The following is a 23,328-nucleotide window of genomic DNA, read 5'->3' as shown; positions in this document are numbered from 1 at the left end:
CACTGTAGAGCTCTAGCAAAGTCGTGCATTTTTGTAAACATTTATTATATTAAATCCACAGGTTTTTAAACGTGCTTTCTGTCTCACTCTTTTGATACTTGCCTTAAGAAACTCCAAACTCTGCCTTACGTGCTGGGTACCTTGAACATTCCCAGCCTCCATATCCTTCACAGACTTGCTCTTCTCTGCTATCCAATGTGAGAACGACTTCAGTCTGTGCAGAAATTCTTCCTGGGAAACAGCTAGTTTTGACTAGAAAACAAAATTGGGTTCATTTCTCTCTGTCTTTAAAATTCAAATGCCTATAAATGACAGTTCTGCCTTAAAGGCTTAACACTCGGAAAACAAAATACTTCAGCTTATGATTAAATTTTTAAACAATCAAATTTTCTTCAACACTCAACTCTGACTCTGTGTGGAACGTGCCAACACCTACCATTTCACAGTCAATTGCGAGCACGATGTGCCCCATTCTCTCTGAAGACGCTTCGCTGAGGGAAGAGAAGGCATTCTGCAAACTTCGGTGGCTTCTACTCAGTTCCTCAAGATGGTCTCTAGGAAAGTTACTGGGAAGAGACTTTAAAAACTCTTCTGCCAACTTCATGTCTTTTCTTAAGATAACAGCAATTGGAGCCAATCCCAACTCGAATGCCTGCAAAATATATATATATATATATATATATATATATATATATATATATATATATATATTTGCATTTACCATTTTTATTTTGCTATGCAGAAACATACATTAACCATGGGCTGTGTAATGCCAGTAGACAGTGTAATGGAGAATATAGCTTTTTGAAGCAAATTATAACTAAACACTAAATAGCTTAATTACAGTGGAAATTCTGTACAGTTTAAGACTTGGCTCTGAACTAGGCTGTAAATATGGACCATATTTAGGAATAAAACAGTTTTTCAAGTAAAAGAAGAAAAATCAATTTAATATATATGAAAGAAAAAAACAATAGGAACTCAACAGGTTTTCAAGAGTGAAATTTTGTCATATTGTAAACTAACGAAGTATATATTTTCTTCCCAAAATAATCACAATTTACATATGTAGGACTTGACAGGAATCTTTGGGAAGCTTTCCAGATTGAATGCAGACCACAGTGGACAAGGAAGAAACCACATTAATATGTTAAAAATCAGTGCTACCTTATAATGAATTAAATCAGATACACAAAGCAGGATTGTAAGCATTAAGTATTTCCAGAGGATGAGAGAGTCACCACTGTTTGTGGGTTAAGAGTAGTAAAATCAGATGAAACAAGTACAAGATTCAAGTGTTTACTGAATAAATTCGGTTACTGGCACATCTAATCTGGAATAAACCTGACACACCAGACCTAGGCACCTTCTAGCATTTTAGGGTAAACATTTATTTGTAAACCAAAGATCTGTCACTTAAGAAACTGAAATTTTGTTTAGACTTTAATACATATATATATATACAAATATATAAAACATAAAATCCAAAATATAAAGTATAAAAATATATATTTATATGGATACATAATTTCCATATCCCAGACAGAACCATTTAGTGACAAACAAACACAAATATAACAAATACTCAAAACACAAATGTAAAAAGCTTTGCTTATTTTTCCACCTTAACTGAGTGGACTATTACCCATAACAGGCAAATACTCTTATCAATTCTTACCTCTAACTGTTTAAGTTGGTTCTTCAAAACTTCTAGACTGTTATCCAGAGACTCTGGAGTGTTTAAGGGAGACTTCATATCTTGAAGCAAAGCCAAATACTCGTGCATTTTTGATGTGTGCTGTAAACACTGCTGTAACTCCTTGGAAAACTAAACACAATTTGGACATTTTAACTCAATAGCCTCTATGCAGGTTTTTAGAGCAAATAAAATATATGGGATGGTTCCCAAATGTTTCATGCAGCTACTTCCACATGAAATACAAAGTCAACTTACTTGTTCCATTGAGCTCTCCCCAGAAGTCATTTCTTCTGACCCTGAAATACATTCCAAATGGTCCGGGAAATCATTGCATTTCTCCTCCAGCTTCTTGTCTCTTGGTAAGGCTGATGCTCGTACAGTCAAGTTTTCTGGTCCACTTTCTTCTGTATTTTGTGAATTAAGAGAACCATGGTGTTCTTCTTTGCTTTTAAGATCATCAAGAAGATGTGGGTTTCCATCCACCACCTCAGAAGTAGGAGATGATTTTTGAGTCAAGTTTCCAAACTGTCCTGCTTTGTCTGAACAGCCATCAGAAAGCGGCTTACAGAAAATTTTTTCAGGTTGCTGTGGAACTACATTAGATGTAATGCCTATTTTCTCCAGATCATATCCCATCTGAGTTAATTCCTTTGTCAATTCAAATGCTCCTGTAATATTTTGGGTATATTGATTTTGCTTAAGTACATCAAGGAGAAGCTCAGACTTAAGATCTGCAATAGAGAATGGATCATCTCTACTCCCTGGTCTTATTTCTGGTGGGTTGTTTGGGGAAATTCCAGGAGAGTCACTGATCTTCGAGTCATCTCTGGGCACACAAGATGCTTCCTTTACCACCTGTGATGTGCTCATCCTTTTAGTTAAGCTTTGAATTAAAATTTTAGTGTCTGCACAGGCTGCAGGTTCTCCGACCTCTTGAGAATTCATATGACCTTCTTTCAATCTACTCTTTAAGATGTGCTTTACATCCTCAACAAATATCTGAGACAGCTCAGGAATGTGAACCTCCTTTTCTTGAAATCCTGGAGACAAGGTTTGTTCCTTTTGTGGCTGTTGCTCAATTATTTTTTTTTCAGTGTTCATTTCTAAAAATGAGTAGTTAGTGCTTAAAGTGTTACTGGAGTTATCACTTCGTATTCCTCTTGTGCTGAGGCCCGATGGCACAGAATCAGTATTTTCCCCAAGGCATTCCACATTCCTCAGAGGTGAGACCGAAAGTGTGCTTTCAGTTCTCACTGATGTGAGCTGAGGGATTTCTGTTCCTCCTTCTGAGACATCTTCTCTAGTACAAAGGTCATTCTGCTGAACTGTCTCATTTACAGGAGAGTCTTCCTGAGTGAAGGCTGCCTTCCGTTTTGCATTATCAATTCCTAATTCTAAGTGGTCTTTCATGGGAGGGGAAGCTATTAGATTGCAGCTTGGGATTTCTGCATTTGACTTCAGTCCATCTTTTGCTTTTACATTTTTTGCACAATGCTTTAAATAAGTAAACAGATCAGGCTCTTCCCCTGGTCTGTCAGTGAGTGAATCTGTCTCAGTACTTGTATTCCCTTCAGGCAATATGTCTGAAGTAACATCACTGATCACTTTGGAAACTGATGAGTCAAATATTTCTGCAAGATTCTCAAAGTGAACAGGACTTTGACTACCAACTGTTTTTAGATTCTTTGCTTCATCTTTAACAGCTACAGTTGCTTTTCTAAGGCTTCCTTTAGGATTATGTTCTTCACTGTTTGTGATTTGTGGAAATGGAAACTTACTACTAACTAAATTCAGATTCTCCCTCATCCTTTCACTAGGCAAAAGTTTGAGATGTTCATTATCTTCTACTGGACCTTCTATGGGTTCTTCTCCTGAGCACATTTTATGAACTGATGTTTTATCTTCTGTTAGTATATTGTTTTTGTCATTTCTCTTTTCAACTACATCTCTTCCATTTCCTTGCTGATCTTTATCAGTTACAGAGTCCACAGATGACAAATGGCCTCCCTCAGCAGGTTTTCCTGTTAAATCAGGCTCAGAACAAACGGTTTCATCAGAAGTTGAACTGATATAAGTATTATGTAAAACATCCACAGGGCCAAAGGTGTCTTCTGACTCAGTGATAGGCAGCGATATATCCTTTAGGGCCATCTCAGGATTCAACAGATTTTCTTTTTTTTTCCCAACAACCTCAGTTGTGTATTCTGGAAGATTGTCTCTTTCAGCAACTAAGCTACTTTTAGTGCTTGATCCTAGCTGTAAAATATTTACAATTTGCTGTTTTTCTAAAGAATTATAATTGTGCTTTTGGTGCAGGAGAATCATTGTATTAGTACTTTGATTTTCAAGGCTATTTTCCTTTTCATTTGTGGTGGTAACACACAACTGCATCTCTATATCTTCAGCCTCATCTTGGCACACGGGCTTTTCCTTCTCATCTCCCCCTTCTTCTTCTTCCTGTTCTTCATCATCATCATCCTGATCATTACTGTCACATATGTAATCCCCATAACTGTCTTCATTTTGCATAGAATCTAAATGATCGGTATCAGAATTAAATTCTTCTCCAGTTATATATTCTTCTCCTCTCCCTCTCCAACAGCCAGTGTCATCGAATTTTAAAGAGGCACTGAAGCTCTCTTTCCCTCCTACAGTTTCAGAATCAGTCAATAAGTCAGACTCATCACTTTCTGGGTTATCTGCACTTTCCCTGTCTGACACAGTTTCCAGCAACTGTTCATTGACCTTGTATGAGTCAAGTGAATTTAAATGTATTCTTTCATCAGCATCTAATTCAGCTTTCTCACTACCTATGAGACAATCCTGAAAAGACTGTGATTTCCTCCTCACTCTTAAGCTCTCCACTAGCCCCGCCTGAGTCACCATGGAATTTTCATTCTCTTTTGGAACATCATAGAAAATACTGCCAGGAGAAGCAGCCCCATCGTTTTCCTCTTGCAGTGTGTCACAGTCCTCAGGTTGCAGACCATCACAATCACCACTTTCAAGGAGCAAAGAATCATGGTCATCATCTTCAAACAAGGGAGTATCATAAAAATCATCGTCACTATCACTGTCTGTTTCCGTGTCCCTCTGCTGGTCATCCAGGAGTGACGTTTCATAGTCACCAGCACTGATGGCCTCTTCACACAGTGGTGTGCCACAAACATAGGATGCGTCGGTACTATCTACATCGCCCCTCGGTGCTATGGCCCAGGAGTGCTCTTCCACTTTGGACTCATTTTGCGTGTTTTTAGGTTTCTGTTGAGAAGCAGCATGTATTTGCTCACCTTCTCCACAAGTATCTGAAATGTATTTACCATTGTGATATTGTACCTGAGGATCACTATAACCAATATTTAAAGGTTTCTGTCCACAGTGCTCCTCCTTCAAACTGATGTTAATAGCTGCAATTCCTAGAAACTGGCCTTGAAGATTTTCTCCCACTCTTGGTCCCAATAAAGTGGTTTGCTCATTGGATGGCAATGTAGAGTCTTCACATTTATTTCCATCACTCTCTGTGGTGTGTAAATTATTAAAGCTTCCCTGATCGTTCCTCGATTTATCATGACTTAACAAGGCACTCAGCCTTGGGGAATAGTCAAAGATAGCAGAGTCCTTGTTCATATTATCTTCAATCTCTGTTTCTTTCAAGTCACACATTCTACTAGTTTTTGACTTTTCAACGGAAGTTGTTATCAAATTACTTGCAAGGTTATCAATGTTTTTAGGATGACTACATTCATCTACATGTTCCTTTGTTTCAACTTGACTTTGATTTTCACAGTTTTTAGGTGTGTTTCCAGAGCCTCGTCTAAGTCTGCTAACTTTGGCAAGTTCAGACTGTGTAAAATATGATCCAGAATTGGGAAGATACACACTGGATGGATTCTCAACTGTATGTTCTGTTACTATTGCATTTGCCCGGTTTTCTGACTGGTCACACTCACTGAGGACATTATTTCCCATTTCATTAAACCCTTCATCTAAGGCATGCTTTCTATTTTCAGGCATTTCTTTATGTTTAGGTTCTCTGCAATAACATTGCTCAAAACTATCTGGTGAAGTTATACTGTTATCCTTCTCTTTACTTGGGGCATTATTCAGAAACACACCAGGGAGCCTTAGGATATCAGTGCATTCTTTCATGGACGTATCTTCATCAAAGTCTGCACTGCAGCCTTCCAGGAGCATAGCAACAGCCTCGTTCAAGTCCCCATCATACAGCAAAAGCCTCTGCCCTGTGTTCACATCCATATAGCTGTTTATCATCAAATAAGACAGGAATAATTTTTTAGTCTGTTCTGAGCTCTGTGCTGCCACGGGCTCTTCTCCATCACAAGTATCCTCTTCTTGTCCATAATTGTGGGCTGTAGATGGCTGGAATTTACAAAAAGAGAGCCATCTCTTGGCGTTCTTACAAGCTTCTACATCTCCCAAATCTGGCATTTTATCAGGCAGTATTATACTTTTTAAAATCAATGTTGTGTTATTATCTATAATTCCTAGCTGCTGTGCAACATCTAAATCAATGACTTGAGAGGTTTCTGGAATATACAGAGCAGCTATTTTCTGCCTACCATTCAGGATTTTGTATGCCAGTTCATTTGTAATCAACTTCTGCTGCAGGGAAGAAGATGTGGGAAATATTTCACCAGAGTGAGGCCAAATGAGTCCAACGTAGCCTCGCTGAGCCTCTAGCACCAAGAGAGCACTGCTCGAGGTTATTAAATCACACTGGACTGCTTCATCGACAGTTAAACGTTTAGCAGGGTTAGAGTGGATGATTCCACCTGTCTGAACCTGATAGGTTAGAATACTGTTGGCAGTATCCCTATCAATCACCCCTTCTGCCACAGCTTCTTCAATAGTCATTCTTTGACCAGAGCTGCAGTTGACCAGACCTCCAGAAAGAAGCTGTGCACCTAATAACCTGAACATAGTTTCACGGTCTATGAGACCTTCATGAGCTGCTCTTAAAATGCTAATGTTTCTCCCACATTTTAATGTTATTCTGCCTCCTTCTTGTGGTCTCACAGGTAGGAGCCGCATCCCAGTGCTTTCCTGTAAAATACTTCTTTCCATAATATCTATCAAAGATACCCTCTCAGAGGTACATGGATCAATAAGATCTCTGCATGTATTTTGCCTTTCCAAGACTTTAGAAAATAATGCTGAGGAAACCAAGTTCTGTTGGAAAGCCTTCTGCAGGGTCAACTGTTCTCCTGTGGCTGGAATGACTAGCAAGCCTGTGGAAAGCTGTATCTCCAGGACTCTCACGGCCATGGACTCTGATATCACGCCTTGAGCCAGAGCATCCAGCACTGGAACTGTGATGGAAGACACAGTAGAAATAATCTCTTTGGCTTGATAAAGTTCTTGGAGTTGGCATACAACTTGTTCATCAATGAGGCCATGACTTTCGGCACCTTTGAGGTCAAAGCATTTTCTTAATTCTGGTGAAATTAGACCAGAAATCATTAGCTGTGTCTCAAGCAACCTTATTCCTGTGTCATAGTCAATAAGGCCTCTTAAAACTGCCTGAAAGACTGAAAGGACTTCTCCAGTTGTCTGATCAATGGTGCCTGCAATCACTTTATCCAGCTGAAAGGGAAATACAAAATTCTCAGGTCAGTTTGGGATTCAAGGGTGGCCAGAGTTTCATGAAACTTAGTGTGCATTTTTTTAAAAAAATAAGTAACGCACTTCAACATAAAAATCCTCTACTTACCAAGGCGTGGCAATGCTGTGAATGTTAGGCAGCTCAAATGCACAAGTGATCTATGTCAGTGATCTATTCAACAGCACAGGATATGATAAAAGCTTTGAAAACAACATGCATCTGTGAATTGAAAACTTAATATTGTGTACATTAACAAGGTTAGTGAAGACACAACAGAGTAAATGATGACAGTGAGAGAATAGAACACATACCCAGAAGGCAAACCATGCTTTCTGCAATTGGGTGAGATTAGTCTACTAACACGACAGAGAGTGTGTCAAACCCCATGCTACTGATGTTTACAGCATACAGACTTCTTCCCAGTCGGAACGTAATGAACTGGAAAAATTTTCACAAAATCCCGAGTGAGGCAAATAGTGTGTAAAGTACTCCAGGGAGTAAGGGAATCGAATGCAGAAATGAGTTTTTGAACATTGAATATTGTGAATCTGTATTATCAAGTTTTAAAAACTTAAGAAGAGGCCAAATTTTAAGTGATTTCTGTTATATTTTAAGAAGATGCTAGGGCATCCTCATTATAACATATAGCCCTGTATTACTCAAATAAATTCCATGATATTTCTGATATTTCGGGAAAAAAAAAAAACCCACAACACTCCAATGTCACTGGTAGAGGTGACTCCCAGGCTATTTCACAAGTATAACATCACATTTATACCATAAAAATACCTAATTAGCAGTAGGAGAATGGCTATTAAAGAGAAGAGTTAGAAAAATGAATGTTTCTTTTTTTTATCATGCAAGGCAGAGATTAAGATGTCACAAAAACTGATGACAGCAAGTGTAATATTGCATTTAATAAACAACACTGAAATCTCCAAATAAGTCAACTCCATGTTTTTTTTCCATGTACACAATTCAGGGTCATTTCCTTACCACTGACATACACTTCTACCATCATGCAATAAAACTAAGAATCTTGAAATAGCTTCATGTTTTAATAACATTACCTTCTCCTCTACCTTTACATCTCCCACAGTTTCTGATTCTTGAAGTTGTTTCAGAGATTCACTAAATAAATTATAACTTTCTTGAAGAGCTTTTACTTGTTTTTCCAGTTCATTTCTTTCTTCATCTGTCATTCTAAAATAATCAGAAAGTATCAAATGAGGAGCACAAGTCTTCAGGTGATAAAGATGATGTATTAGGCTCAATGATTTTATAAAGTACTTTTTAAAACAGGTACACAATCATATAATAAAATATAACTTTTTAATATTACCTCAGATAACTCAGATTTTCAAATGGCTGCATATGAAAATTAAGGATGGCCCTAAACACATCCAGGAATCCTTCTCTCATCTAAAAAATGGGACTGAAGGAAAGGGTGTGAACTACTACATCAGCACCTCTCTGTCATATACAAGATTCTGAAATACCAATAGCTGTTGTGTGATAGAGGGAAAGCTGGCATTGTTAGTCCCAACAAGGAAAAGGAACAATTAAGTACCATTATTACTCAAGGTGAAACTTGTTTAAGATGAAGCATAGAGAAGGAATTAACCAATTCTCTAAGGTACAATAAAAAATCATTCTGGAATATTGGACAGTCAAAACGGGTTTAAGGGTATATTCCTTCCCTGCCTGAGGTATTAGCTGAAATATATGAAGTGCCTTGTTGCGGAAAGTAAGACCAATGTATGAGAGGCCAGTTTTTCCATTAAGACTCCAGGAACATACTCAGACATTTTTTCCTGCACCCCTTATTCTAACCTTCTCTCCCGGAGTGAGTGACGGGGCCGTACAGAAACACCCTGGCCTGTATTGCCGGGGAAGGCCTGCCCGTGCCGCCGTGCCGGTCTCACTGCTTCTGCATGGGACAGCCTACCATGTTGCCTTTTTTCTCCACCCTATTTTCTTCCACTATCTCCTTATCTTTTTCCCTTTTCCTCTCTCATCTCCTTTTCTTCTGCCTTAATCCAAACATCCACGAGATGAAATGACAGAGTACTGGAGTAGAAGCCACAAGACCTGAATGATTTGACTTTACAAGAGTCATTTCAGGTCTCAGGAAATAGTTACACATATTTAATAAAATGAAGGTGATATTTTCCAAAAAACAAATCTCAGACAGTGCTACTTGTATTAAGACTTGGCTTGGAATCTTCACAACTCACTAGCTATTAATCCTTAACCTCTTAAGCCTGTTTTCTTATCAGTAATATATGGGGAAAATAAGTACTTGTCAGGCTTCAGGTAAACACGGACCAAAGTAACTAAAAATGACAATTACTCAAATTGCTGAATTTATAATCTTACATTATTACATTACTAAGTAAATTTGTGATTGAATTTCATTTTTAAAAATCTCAAATAAAATGTACCATCTTCTATTTTCCTGAGCATTTTTAAGACCACTTTCCTACCCTGAATAAAAGGTTAGTGAAAACCAACATACTTGTCTCCATGTTTAGCCAAAAATAGCTGCATAGTCTGAAGTGCCTCAGATAACTGTTCCTTCTTGGTTAATATTTCTTCACTGGAAATCTGCAAAGCATGAAAAACACACTCAAATTCCGCCCTCATAGAAACTAACACAACAGTAATTTCTAAAAACAAATCAAGTTTTCAAGACCCAAATGATGTCTATTTTCCGGGTGACTCAAGTCAGTAACTCATCACTTATCATCAATCTAGGGGCCTGGATAAAAGGAGTACTTTATGTTTAGAATGAGTAATTAAGGAAAGCCTTACTATTTCATGAGGAAATAGTAATGCAGCATTATATGGTTCTCGCTTTTGTCCCAGCTCAGCCATGAATCAAGGTCGCCTTAACAGCCCAGGTGGCCACAGATCCAGCACTGGCCCAGTGTCATCCTTGTGCCCCCAAATTACATGATTGAAGAACACTACTCCCAATGAGTATGTTACATCGCCCAAGTTCCTGAATACAATGCTACTTTTGAAAAAATTATGGTGACGGTTTAATCTGTATGTCTGCAGATCAAGATTAAATCATTTTTATTGCTAAGACTCAGTTGCAAATGTTGCTCATGATGGTCAGGGGAATAAAATTGATCTGTTTGAGGATAGTGACACTTTCTCCTAATTCCTCAGTATATCACTTCTGAATACCTAATATCAGAAACTGCCATTTTTTTAAATGAGCAGAAATGAGAGTTAATGATGGGCCAATGAAAATGTGTCTTTCCCCCTGATGTATTCTATTATGAGTCAACTAAGGTCTATTTTTTAATAGTTACAGGTAATAATGAGGCCATAATGATATTTCGAAAGACATTTATTCTTCACATCAAATTGCCGTAAATTCCTTTATCAGTGTTATTAGAGATTTATAATTTAGGCCAAGATCTTCACTAAAAAAGTATCTACTTTTATGTCCAGTAGGTCTAAAACAGATGTGGTAAAATTTTGAAGAATTTAAAACCACAGAATGAGAAAATACCAATGGCTTATAATCCACATTTCTCAAATGCAACTTGTTCTCCCAAGATGTCCTTGCTAAGTTGTTGTCCCTAGTTTAGTTCTTTTCCTATTTGATGGGGCAGGGGGTGGGGAGGAAAGAAGATATTTTAAACTAAATGTATGCATAACATTACTTTGACAGTTTTACACCAAATGTAATTGCTTTCAAGCTTCTTACTTCTTCTACACTTTATGAAGTATGGTATGCAAGACTGTGAGCTAATATAGCTTTATTTCAACTGAATAATTCAAGTATATGGCCAGGTCTGTAAACTCCAGGGGCGGGGTAGCTAAAGAATTACATCTGCCTCATACCACAGGGAAAATTAGACAAGACACTGAAGTTCCCCCCTACACAATGATGTCAGCAATGTTAATTGATGACAAGTGAGTATTGATGCAGAGCTAGAAAGGGAAGCTAATGATAGCTAACAATAGCCCCTAAAATTTCCAAAGGTCAGGCAGGGGCTGAGGGGCAGTGTAGGAAAAGTTTTCAAGAAAAAGGCTGTGTAACTTAGTGGACATTTTAAAGAACACAGCTGCAATCCCAGTACTATCACCAGCAGCCGCTGCAATACTGGAATTCAGGCCAATGACCTTGGAGCTTCAAGTGGAGGCAGTCCAACAGACAGCGTGGAACACTAACATCTCAGGAGCTGGAGCCATCCAGCTAATGCCAGGCAGTTGGGGTACAGGAAATAGCTCGCAGAGCTAAAGAATCCACCTAAATAAGGGAAAGAATCTAGAATTTCCAGTCACTGACTGGAGAACACTTCTTCGTAAAACAGAAGAGGTCCAAAAAAGTACAACTAAATTCAATCCTCAAAAATGTTTATCTGAGTTTGTATTTTTGTAATTGTTGTAAGCTCGGTTTACATTTGTGAAGAAACAGACTGCATACATGTGTGAGACGGAGTGCATGGGTTTTTCTCTGGGCACAAAGCAGGATGCCTCTGCTCTTCGCAATGCTCATCACAATAATTGAGAAGCAGAGCTAACTATTACTGTGCTGGAAAAACAGCACAGCATATTAGTTCACAAATCATAAGACTAATACACACGTCAGGCTTTGAAATCAGAAAACACCTTCTTCTGCCTGCCAAATACTGTGATTCATTGGGCAAGTGACTCAACCTCTCTGATCCACATTACAACTGCCTATAAAAATGGAGGGGGGATTAAGGTAAAGAATTAAACATTTTTTAGATGGACTGTACATATCATCTTATAAATTCTACCTACTATTATTATTATCATTATTATTAATCAGGCCCTCAGTGAATACCTTTTGCTTAGAGAAGGGAGATTTTCCAGACTTCTCTCCATCTCTCAATGTCTTGCTGATATTTGATACCCATTTCTGTAATTCTTTGGCTTTTTCAACATATTCTTTCTTTTCTTCTTCCAGTGATTTCTGACAGATGTGAGTAGTAAAAAAAAGATACATTCCAGTAAATGACTGAGCCTGACATCTCCAAAGAAAACAAGAGTGTAAAAAAGGTTTTTCTCACACACAGGTTACTGAGTTATTTTATTCATTCATTTAACCGTGTTTACCATGTCCCTTCATGGGTGTACTCCCAAAATGTTTATGGTAACAAAGGAAGCTGTGACAAACATTTTTTAACCTCCCAGCTGGTCTATCAGTATGACAAATTTTGAAAACACACACACACAAAACCTTGATTTTATTAATGAATCACTAGAAAATATCTGTATTGCTGCCTTTGCATTAGCATCACAAACACAATGGTCTTGACAGAACAGCACTGTATAAGACCACGGAAAGCTGAAAGAACAGAGAATGCATGCACACTTTTGAAAAATACATAGAATGAAGAAAAATCTTTATCCCTCCTTCCAACACACGATCCATTCTTCACAAAGTCTAATTAGAAATGGAAGACTAGTAAACATTTAATATGTAAAGAACGTGACTATATACACAAAACTAAAAACTTTTTCATTTTTTAAGGCAGTCTAAAACACTAACCTCAGGGTTACTGGGAAAGAATGTACATCTCTCTGTGATTCCATGGTGCTCTTCAAAATGCTCTTTCAGTGAGTGTAAGGGACCATTTAATAAAGGGAAACCCTAGGATCTATTCAGTGATGGAGAGTTCTGAAGAAAGGATGCTCTCTCTGAACTTACTGGAGTTCATCAAGTTTATGCTGTATTCTCAGTAAAATACCTTTAGTTTGGTGTGAGCAAGATTGAAAGAACTAAGTTCAAAGCTAAATGAAACCATTCTTAAGAGCAGTAAATCTTTTGGGTTTTTTTTTTCAATTTAAAAACCATTCTCTCTTCTGAACAGTCAGCTATTTCCAGCCCTCCAGGAGTAAATACTGCTTTGAGTATGTTGCACAATTACTAGACTGTTCATGTAGCTGACACCACCCTGGACAGATCTGCCCTGGACAGATCACATGAACTGGACAGTATCTCTCCTGTGCAAAGCTACTCAACATGTCCTATGATGAAGAATAATAGAGGCTAGAAATTCCTGTTGTCAAGGGTTCAGACACTTCTAAGAGTTTAAGTCCTGTGTGGAAATCAAAATCTGCATTTTCTAAGGCCTCTTTATAGGTCAACTTTCTTTTTGTTTGGGGACATATTATATTTCTGACATATGACTTTTGATCTTTGAGGTTAGTCGCAAGGAAGACATCTATGATACTGACCTGGAGAGCCTCTTCTATGGACAACCGGGAGTGAACCTGTGGCTCTATCAAGCCCCCCGTCAAGTATTGAAACTCCAGACATCTGATTCCCATTTCCTTACTTATGATATTCGCATTCACAGCTTCCACCACTGACATTGCTTTGTTCTTGACAGGATGGTTAATCCCTGTCATTACCAATTCACACTGTCGCAGCTGCTGAGCAAACCCTTCATCAACCAGGCCTCTGTGCAAAGCTTCAGCCACCCGGTACCTTTTGCCAGTAATAGGATCAATTATGCCCCCTGTGCTGACTTGGGCTTCAAGGCATCTGAGGGCAGTAATCCGATCAATCAAATTTCTACGGGAGGCCTTTAGGACAGAGATCCTTTCTCCACTAGAAGTGAGCCAATACCCCGCAATAGGACTATGCAAATCCTTCTTGGGAACTAACTTGCTCAGAAAAGCATCGGCAACTTCTGTGAGCGTGATGACACCTTCCTGATACTTTTTCAGCAAGGCTTTGTCAACTGTTCCCTGCTCCACAGCCTCATCAATGTTGAACTGTAATCCTGTTTTAGTGTCAGTCAGCATGTGAGAAGGATGCCCATAGGATTCAAAAAACGTGGCTTCCCTCCATTGGTATTGCTGCCCTGAGAGCTCAAGATAAGTACTTTTTTCGATGAGGTTTCTCTGGAAAGCCTCATAGGCAGTCAGTTCTGCTCCTGTCTTAGTATCTACCACAGAAATCCTGTGAGTTTTGGATACATTGAGATTGGAAATGTTCCTCTCCCCAAACGGAAATAGAAAGCACTGGCAATTGACATCGAACACGCACATTCGCAGTAATTCTGAATAATACAGAGCTTGCTTGTTATTGGGGTTAGGAAAAACTCTCGTGTTGCTCGATGGCTCATGTAAAAACTGCAGGATGGCATTATTTAACAAGCCTTGCTGCAGAGCAATTTCTGGTGGAATGCGAATGCCTCTCACAGGGTCAATGATGCCCCCGCTGGCAATCTGGGCCTCCAAGATATGTTTACCTTTTTGTCTGTCAAGCACTCTATTTTCCATGGCTTGAAACACTGACAATGTCTTAGAATTATATGAATATCCCAAGGCTGCCTTCTCTGCCTCAAGGAGCCTAATTTTGAACTCAGGGTCAACCACTCCTTTAAGGATTGCATCTTCAACAGAGTATGTCTGACCTGAAATGGGATCAATCATAAAACCTGTTGCAGCCTGAGCTTCTAAAAAAGCTAAAGCCATCATTTTGTCTATTAGGATTTTCTTGGCTGCTGAGGCAAATGAAATCTTTTCCTTTGTGGATTCCAGATAAAGCCCTGCAATTGAGGTGGCTTTTGTCAAAAACTTGCTAAGAGTTTTCTGAACTTCTTCAACAGTCTTAAGGCCATGTCGCAGCTGCTCAATTGTTTTCATGTCCAGAAGCTTAGCTTCAACCAACTGCCTGGCAGTCACAGGGTGTCGGAGCCCTTGGAATGTAAACTCATCATCCCTAACCAAGCATGCATGGTCGCCATCAGAGTTCTGGGAGGTCTCCAGTTCTAAGCCTTTCTTAAGAAACTCTCTCTTGAGTCCAAACATCCATTCTTCAGCACTGGAAAATGGGTTCTTGTCTTGTTTTAATGTTGTGACTTCTGTGTGCATATCATACTGCTTGTTCTTAGCTATCTGTAACAGGAATTTATAAGGCATTAAAAGTCATCTAAAAAATATTATGTCACTTTACCCATTCTTAATCCAAATATAATTCCTAGAACGACAAAGATAAGATAAGTATAGACACGAAAAATTTCAAACCAAAAGAGAGTTCAGGAACAAGTAATATATTTTGAGAGTCTGAAGCTTACTTCAGATGACAATTAAGGCATTGAAATAGTAGGAAAGTGAAGGGAGTAAGAAAAAAACAAACTCACAGACAACAGTATGGGGACTATGAGAGGGAAAGGGGGAGAGAGGACATGGAAGAGGGTAAAGGGGGAACACATGGTGATGGATGGAAACCCGACTTGGGGCGGTGAACACACGATACAACACACAGATGATGTGTTACAGAACTGAACACCTGGAACCTATAATTTTATTAACCAATGTCACCCCAATAAATGCAGTTTTAAAAAGACTGAGACAAAATGTATCCAGAGAACATGTCAGAAATTAAAGTTAACTGCTTGGTTTTCTAGTTTTCCAGTTTTTTAATGGGCATATTTTTCAGAACATAATCCCATAGATATAACAGTATAACCATTATATCTGTGTGTTTAATCTCACTTAAAAATTAAAGATCGATAATTTGTACTAAAGATGCAAGTAAATCACTAGAAAATGACAGTATTATTTTTCTGTCAGAATGACAAAGAGCCAATCACAGATAACATTATTTTTTTTTAATTGGTCCCCCAGAGAAAGGAAACAGGAGAGGAAACTTAACATAGGTAGCTGATAGGGTCTTACAATCCAGATTGTACCTCTAATGGTGCCAAAAGCTTCACCAGGTCCACTTCACATTTGTCATCTTTGTATCTAACAGGTTGTCTGGAATTGTACAGAGGCTGGTCTCTTATCTTCTCAATTTCTGAGAGTCTTGAACTAGGGTTTTTCTCATCAAAAGTTATTTGCAATTCGGTGCTTGTTTGAGAAAAATACTCAGAGTAACACTGCTGGCTTTTCTCTCTCTCCAGTGGAGCACCTGCTGGCCAGCACTGGACGTCCTTTTGTTCCACAACCCGATGTTGCCACTTTTCTTCCGACTGCTGTGGTTCTTGAGTCCATCTTAACAGAGGAGATCTGGCCATTGGGTGAGACTGTCCTGTGCTCCTAGAGGAGAGGTCCCCAGACTGTTGACACTCCTTCACTGAGACCTCAAAATCTGGTTTGAAGGTACAGTCTTTGATCGGGCTCTTTTTCTGGATTTCACACTGGAGCAAAACTAATTGATGTTCGTGTTCCTTTATCTGTTGATTCATTTTTTGCTTCAGGTTTTCAACTTCACGTTTCTGGGCTACCAGCTCCTCTTCGAGTTTCCGACATTTTTGGTAGTTATTTGCTTCCACATTTCGCCCTTGTTGGATTTGCTCACGATATTGTTGAAGCTGTCTTTCAAGTTCTCTAATAGTTGTTTCACAGAGCTTAGCATTCTCTTGGGCTCTGCAGTTTTCCCTCTGAAGAGACACAAAGTCAAGTTTGATGCATGAAATGTCATTTTCAGTGATGACTTTGGAATCCATTAATTTTTCCATCTTTTTCCGAAACTCCTCTGCTGAACGCTTGAATTTATCAGATTCTTCCTGAAATAGGACCATCTTTTTGTGGGTCATCTGTTCCTCTATGGTCTTTAAGTACAGCTCATCTTGTACCTTTTTCAACTTGTTATTTAACTCTTCTACCTGAGCTTGCTGTAGTTGTACTTTCTGCTCCCCCAGTCGCTTTTCCTGTTTGGAAGCATTCAGCTCAGCATTCAGATTTCTAACCTCTTTCTCAGTATTCCGTATGATAATGTTCTGCTGGTCACACTTTTGTTTAAACTCACTCACTAAGCTTTGACTTTTGGCCAGGTCTTCTTCCAGGCATTTGATTCTTTTATGGAAATCCTGCTCTGTTTTCGTCTGTTTGTGCAAATGTTCATTTGTGTTGCGTAGCTGTTCTTTAAAACCACTTGCCTGAATTTTCAGTGCTTCACACCTTTGCTGGATCGCTTGTTTCTCTAAAACTACATTGGCTGATTCTGCCTGAATTCTCTGCATCACTAACTTTGTTTCATTATTTTGCCTACTAAGCTCATCTACTTTCTGTTTTAACATTTCTGCACACTTATTACTTTTTGCCAACTCTTCCTTAAGCTTTTGGATTTTATCATTATTTTCTTTTTCAGCTTTAATATTCTGAAGCAACTGTGCATGACTTTTCTCAAACTGTTCTTTTAGATGATCTGATTTTCTCTGGCAGAATTGTAATCTTTCATTAGAGAATCCCTTTTCATCCCGAAAAGAATTCACTTGTGAATTTAAGTGCAGAATATCCCTCTCAGTTATCGCGTGCGTCCTGGTGATCCTGTCTACTTCTTTTTGCAGTTTCCCTTTTTCCTGCTGAAGAGATTCTAATTCTAACTCATAGTTGTGCTTTATTTTCTTCAGATCACTGGCTTCTTGCATGACTTCTTCAGTTTTATCTGCAGTTTGGTTCAACTGCCGCCCCAGTTCTCTAAGCTGCTGAGAATACCCTTCCTCTACCTGATCCTTCCTTTCCAACTCTAACTTAAGGCACTTTAGTGTATTATTGGTCTCATCTAGTTTTTCTTTGAGCAAGCGAGCCTTTTCTTCCGATGAGGTCTTTTCAAGCTGGAGGGCACTGAGCTCATACTTGAGTTCCCTCATGTCCTTCTCGGCCTTTCTGTTGGCGCTTACCAGCTCCTGTACCTGCTGCTTGAGCTCTTCTGCCTTCTGTTTGTCCTGCTCTCTCTCGGGGACAGCACATGTGGGCAGCGTACTCTCCCTGCATGAATACTGAATCTCAGTTATTTTCCTCCTGGCTTCCAACTCAATTTTCTGCTTTTCTTTCAGCTGTTGCTCTGCGATCTGCTTTTGAGAAGTCAGATCTTTTTCCATCTGCTTTATCCGCTTCAAGAGTTCTTCCTCATTGTCTCTCTTTCTTCTTAATTCTTCCATTAACTTATTCTTTTGTTGCTCCAAGTCACTGAGACTCGAATCTTTCCTTTTTAGGTGATCTTCCAGGGTTCTTCTTGTAAAGGTGTTTTCCTCTAACTGGCTCCGGAATTTGCAGAGGTTTTCCTCCACGGCCACCCTCCTGGTCTCAGCCTCGGCTGTGAGCCTCCTCACGCGTTCTAGCTCACGCTCCGCAGCCTCCTTCTCCCGCACAATGCTCTCCAGCTCCCTGCGGTACTGCTTCGCTTCACTCTCAGCTCTGATCTTCTGCAGAGCAATGTCCTGCACATTTCTCTGCTGCCTTCTCAGTTCGTTTTCCGCAGCCTCCTTGACCTTCGGAAGTTCTTCCTCTACCTGGGACTTTTCTTTCTTTAGTTCAGCTACCATTTTCTCCAGTTCACTTATCTTTCCTGTAAGTTTGCTATTCTCAATCATTGTCACCTTCTGGCGCTGCAGCAGATCTGAATATGCCCCATGGTCAGAGGTCTCCTTACACCTTTTCATCTACAAGAGATGTTTAAAAGTGTCAAACCTGCTTCTCCAATTTGTCTTTAAAAATCTGAAGCCAGGCCCAGAAAAGTACTTGCAAAAACAAGTGAACCGAAATGCAGAACAAGCACTACCACCGTCACCACCACCACCACCACCACCACCACCACCACCTTCTTTGGAAAGGAAGCTTCGGACAGTCAGCAAAAGGAGAAGGTAAAAACACTTCATAATGGGTTTTCTAAACCAAAGAATCTCTCAGATTCTTTTTTTATCTCTCAGAAATAATTCAGTTGTAAAAATTAGCTAGCTCAGGATTTTACAACAAGAAGGGACCTTCTAAAACATATTGCTAATAGATGAGAAAACGGAGGTACAGGGAGGTTAGATAATTTTGAAAGCTTTCTCACCAGTGCTCTTTCTGCTCTCGCCCAAAACTTAGTCCAAGATGAGAAGAACATACAACATATAGAAACTGAATGACATTAAAGAATTTAATTCGCCATATTTAGTCCAATGGAAATTAAAATGATGTTCGCATCCCTCTGTTTTATGATTAAAGAAACAAAAACAGAACTTTGGGACTGAGAGCCAAATCAGGAAATAATACTTAACATGAGGTAGAAGAAAAATTATACAAAAACTTGTCATTCCTAAAATCAAATTTCTAACTTGTTCATATTGCTATATTAAGACAACCATAATCAGAGTTGCTAATGCAAAGGCAGCTATAGCCCCTGGTGGCTTTGGAAAAGATGTGCTTCACATACTCACAGATTTTGGTGCTCTTGATAAAGACATGCCTCATATAAATCCACCGTGACATGTACCTTTAGATACTCCATAAACACAAAGATATTCATTAAATATCAATGCTTTTAAAAATCTACTTAGGGATTTAGCATCGATGGATAAAATAAAATTTAAGAAGATTTTTTTTACCTTGTTCATGATAAAATCAATACCAGCTGGGAGGAGCACACTTGGCATTGACTACAGAACTACACGGTCAGAGCTCGTTTCCAATTACTATTTAGTTTCTCTTTATTAATACCATAAAGTTGTTAGTTCCATATCATCAGCCCCAAACCATAACTATAAACAGTTTAAACAAACATCAAGAAATTATTTTAGAACATATATTTTAAATTGAGAAGCTTTGCTAAATTTTGATAATTTAGTTTACATTATAGACCATGTATCTTATTTTGCTTCCTCAAATTTCTTGGACCTCCATAATTTTGACAAACATTTCAGTTGTTTCCTTGCTTACCTAAATGTGGTTTAAAATAAGAATTCATTTTAAATGGATCTTACCACAGTCTGCAATACTTAGTGCTAGTGCTCTGTTTTGTTATCAGGGCCAACTTCTAGTGACACTTAAGCATTTTCTCGGTTTAAATGTTAAAATACCAATATTTTTGATGAGTTTATTTCTAATAGGGTCTTTCTCAATTTTTTATCAACCTCCCCTTAAAAGTTAGCTATGGCTAAGAAGATTTGAGCTTATTTTTTCTTAGCTATGTTTTAGGGTTTAAAAAATTAAAAATTCTCTCAAGAAAAAAATGTTATTGAACCCTCAGCATCTTAAAGTAATTTTATTGATTGTTAATAAGCTCACATTGTCTAGATACTCTAAACTTTTTGGCAAATACTAGAAAAGTTACTATAAATAATTTAGTCCTATTGCTGATTGGCTTTCTTATAGATTTCAAGCTTATTCATATAAAAATAAATACCTCAGGTTTTTTCTAACTTTTCTCCAAGGAGATATACTGTCCTTTAATCTCAGCAATTGATATTTAATATACTTTCCTCTCAACACAGATTTAAAAAAATCTCTTTATCTGCCTAAAATCCATTATAGGTACTCTACTTTCATTTCTAATTTGATATTATCTTCTGAAATAAACTTACATCCCTCTTCGATTTCATGTTCATTGTGGAAAATTCTACTCTCAGAAGACCAAGGTTTCTCGTGTGGATCTTTACAGACTCAGTAGCAGAAACACTACTCTTTGGAGTCTAAAAGCTGAGTGAGCTACAGGTCTTTTATAAGATACACCTTTTACATTCCGCTGATATAACTCTTAAGTGATGAATTTTTATTCAGGAATTTTTTTAAATATATTTTACATTATAGTATTTGTATTGTCTATATTATTTTAACTTTCAATTCACTGTAATTCCTTTATGCTTCAAAGGATGACGAGCATAATTTGTATATATTCAGGCTTTGTGGAAATATGATTTGGTTCTGTAATTAGTATCCTCCCTCATAAGATAAACATGAGCAAAGTGACTCGTATGTGTGCAATAAAAGTTATATATTATAAAACAAAGAAAAGGACTTAAATTACTTAAGTTTAACAGCTAAAAATACAATTTAAAAGATCTGTATGCCATTTATATGGAACTGTATCTATTGAAAAGTCAAAATATAAAAATTAGGGATTTTTTTCATAAATGAGAGGTGCATGCCAACTATTTGGATGGTCACAGATATTCTGGCTCTCCTTTCTAAGCACAAAAGAAGCTAGTTATACAGACTTGCAATTAGCTATGTTAGCAAGTTAGCTGCAGAAAATTATTAATACTGAACAGACTAAAATAGTTTATGAAAGCAGTCTCATTTTTAGAAACTAAGAAAGTAACATCTATGTAACATTTACTACTGTTTTAGTTTGCTCATTATATGCACAGTTATACTAAGTATAATCACCTTCAAAATTTCAACAACAGACTAATTTAGAATGACTAATGCCAGACGATTTAATAATTTCAGCATTCAGCTACTATTTTTGTCTGTTCTGAGGTTAGGAATAGAAAGCATACCAAGATGATAAAGCAGGGTATAATCCCTTCAAAAGTATATACAATAGCCTGTATGACAAGATATTTTCATAAATAACTCTTTACTCTAATTGTGAATATATACTTTAAAATGCAAAATGCCTCAAAATTAGATTGGTAAACAGTCTTCTTATTACATACCATACCTTTTTGGTTAAAAATAAAAATAAAAACAAAAACAACTTCACAATTCTTAAAATGTACTATTGTTTTGTACAAACACCTATACTTCTAAATGAATGCCTTTTATGTTTTAAATCTGTTTTATGTTTGAAGGTATAAATTAATTATACTATGTAAAACAGATGCATTTACACAGTATTTCTGTAGACATAGCAGTAGTCACTATACTTCAAAGAAGTATGCTTCTCAACTGTGAGAAAACAGAAAAATTCTGCCAGTGTCACCATTTCATGATTTAAGTAGAACCATTTAAGACATCAAATGGTTCATGTTAGATTCCTACAGTGAAAATAAAAACATTATTTTTCTACTTGAGAAAACCTTAATACAAGTCAAAAAACCCTAAGCGTCTACTTGTTTCCATTTTAATTTTATAATTAAATACTTACTTACATATCAGCTATTAACCATGTAAATTTAACGTAAAACCTTTTCTGTTTTTCCAAACCACGCTACATACTTCCTTTTTAGTTAGTCGTTCATAGTTAAGGGTTACCTCTTCCTCTTCTAGCCTCTTCAGTGAGTCACCAGCAAATTTAACGTACTGCGTCATGAGGGTGACCAGAGCAGTGTATCGTGTCCGTAGGTCCATGAACTGCAAGTAAGGAAAAAATGATACAAACATAACCTCCAAGTGCCCAAATGAGTAATGGTAAGTAATAATATAATATTAACTAGGTCTTATGACAGCAAAGTACGCACTCCCCAATAACGGTGACGGGCATGAGCTTATTACTGTTGCGCAAGCCATTCTAAATGGCAATTCTCTTCTAAATTTAATCAGGAAGTATATTTATTATAATCTCCAATTAATAATTAAACCTGACTAAAGATTTTCAAAGGGTTTTTTGTGGTTGTTCAATTACAGTTGTCCCCATTTTCCCCCCATTAATCTCCCCTTCGAAGGGTTTTTTTAAAAAATTGAGTAAAATGTAGTTTCTAGGTAGGAAATTTCTTCTTGGAATGATGAACAGTTTTTGGTGATGGTCAGTGGCCAAGGCTGCACAACACTGAATGAACTGAATGCCACTGAACTATACAGCTTAAAATGGTTAAAATGGTAAATTTACCATTTTATTTTACAATGCAAATATCTGAATTTTTAAGGCATTGTTTGTTTTACACTCCCTCCCTTGTCTATGGAACTTTTATTACCTCTTGAATAATGAGATCGGCGGAGCTCTGCATTCTTCGGCGCTTCACTGGGGATTTTTGCTGGGAGTCTACCATGGCCCGGTAGGTCATTGTCTGTAATTCGTAGTCCTGGATAAAGGAGTCAATGAGATTAAATTAACTGAAGCAAAGTGCTAAAGCATCCAAACTGGAAGTTAGTTTCAGTGAATAACTTTCAAAGAAAATATTACAAAACAACAGTTTTTAGTTTTTGTGACTCTATCACAAATCCATCCAACCCTGAGATGTTTAAAAGGTGGCAATAAAATCAGAAACGTTTAGGGCAGTTAGGGAAGTTCCTAAGTCTCTTTATAAGCTCGTGGAAACATTTAGTACAACCTGCTAGTTACGCTCTTTCCTCTAGTCAGGCAAGTGCACTGTCCATCTGGATGGCTAAAGCTGATTTATTATTAAAGACT

General features: G+C 37.8%; 1 protein-coding gene across 22 annotated transcripts in view; it reads right to left on the bottom strand.

Annotated features, from left to right (window-relative positions):
• The window catches only part of DST (dystonin), a 453,023-nt gene that overhangs the window by 131,943 nt on the left and 297,752 nt on the right, over positions 1-23,328 (bottom strand). For 14 of the 22 annotated variants that reach the window (XM_053664966.1, XM_053664967.1, XM_053664968.1 and 11 more), the window contains 9 exons: positions 22,892-22,999; positions 22,233-22,331; positions 12,154-12,282; positions 9,841-9,929; positions 8,393-8,525; positions 1,955-7,303; positions 1,679-1,828; positions 437-652; positions 103-252 (listed from right to left, as the gene is read on the bottom strand). In XM_053664966.1, the coding sequence (XP_053520941.1) occupies positions 103-252; positions 437-652; positions 1,679-1,828; positions 1,955-7,303; positions 8,393-8,525; positions 9,841-9,929; positions 12,154-12,282; positions 22,233-22,331; positions 22,892-22,999 (6,423 nt within the window). Of the gene's footprint in view, positions 1-102; positions 253-436; positions 653-1,678; positions 1,829-1,954; positions 7,304-8,392; positions 8,526-9,840; positions 9,930-12,153; positions 12,283-12,541; positions 15,222-16,018; positions 18,716-22,232; positions 22,332-22,891; positions 23,000-23,328 lie in introns of those variants that run through there. The other 8 variants (XM_053664979.1, XM_053664980.1, XM_037136423.2 and 5 more) reach the window with 2 other exon arrangements.

This window comes from Artibeus jamaicensis, unplaced genomic scaffold, assembly GCF_021234435.1.
Source record: "Artibeus jamaicensis isolate MK-2021 breed Jamaican fruit bat unplaced genomic scaffold, CSHL_Jam_final contig_388, whole genome shotgun sequence".
In the NCBI taxonomy this organism is placed as follows: domain Eukaryota; kingdom Metazoa; phylum Chordata; class Mammalia; order Chiroptera; family Phyllostomidae; genus Artibeus; species Artibeus jamaicensis.
The sequence above is the reverse complement of the archived record's forward strand: the minus strand, read 5'-3'. Positions and strand labels throughout refer to the sequence as shown.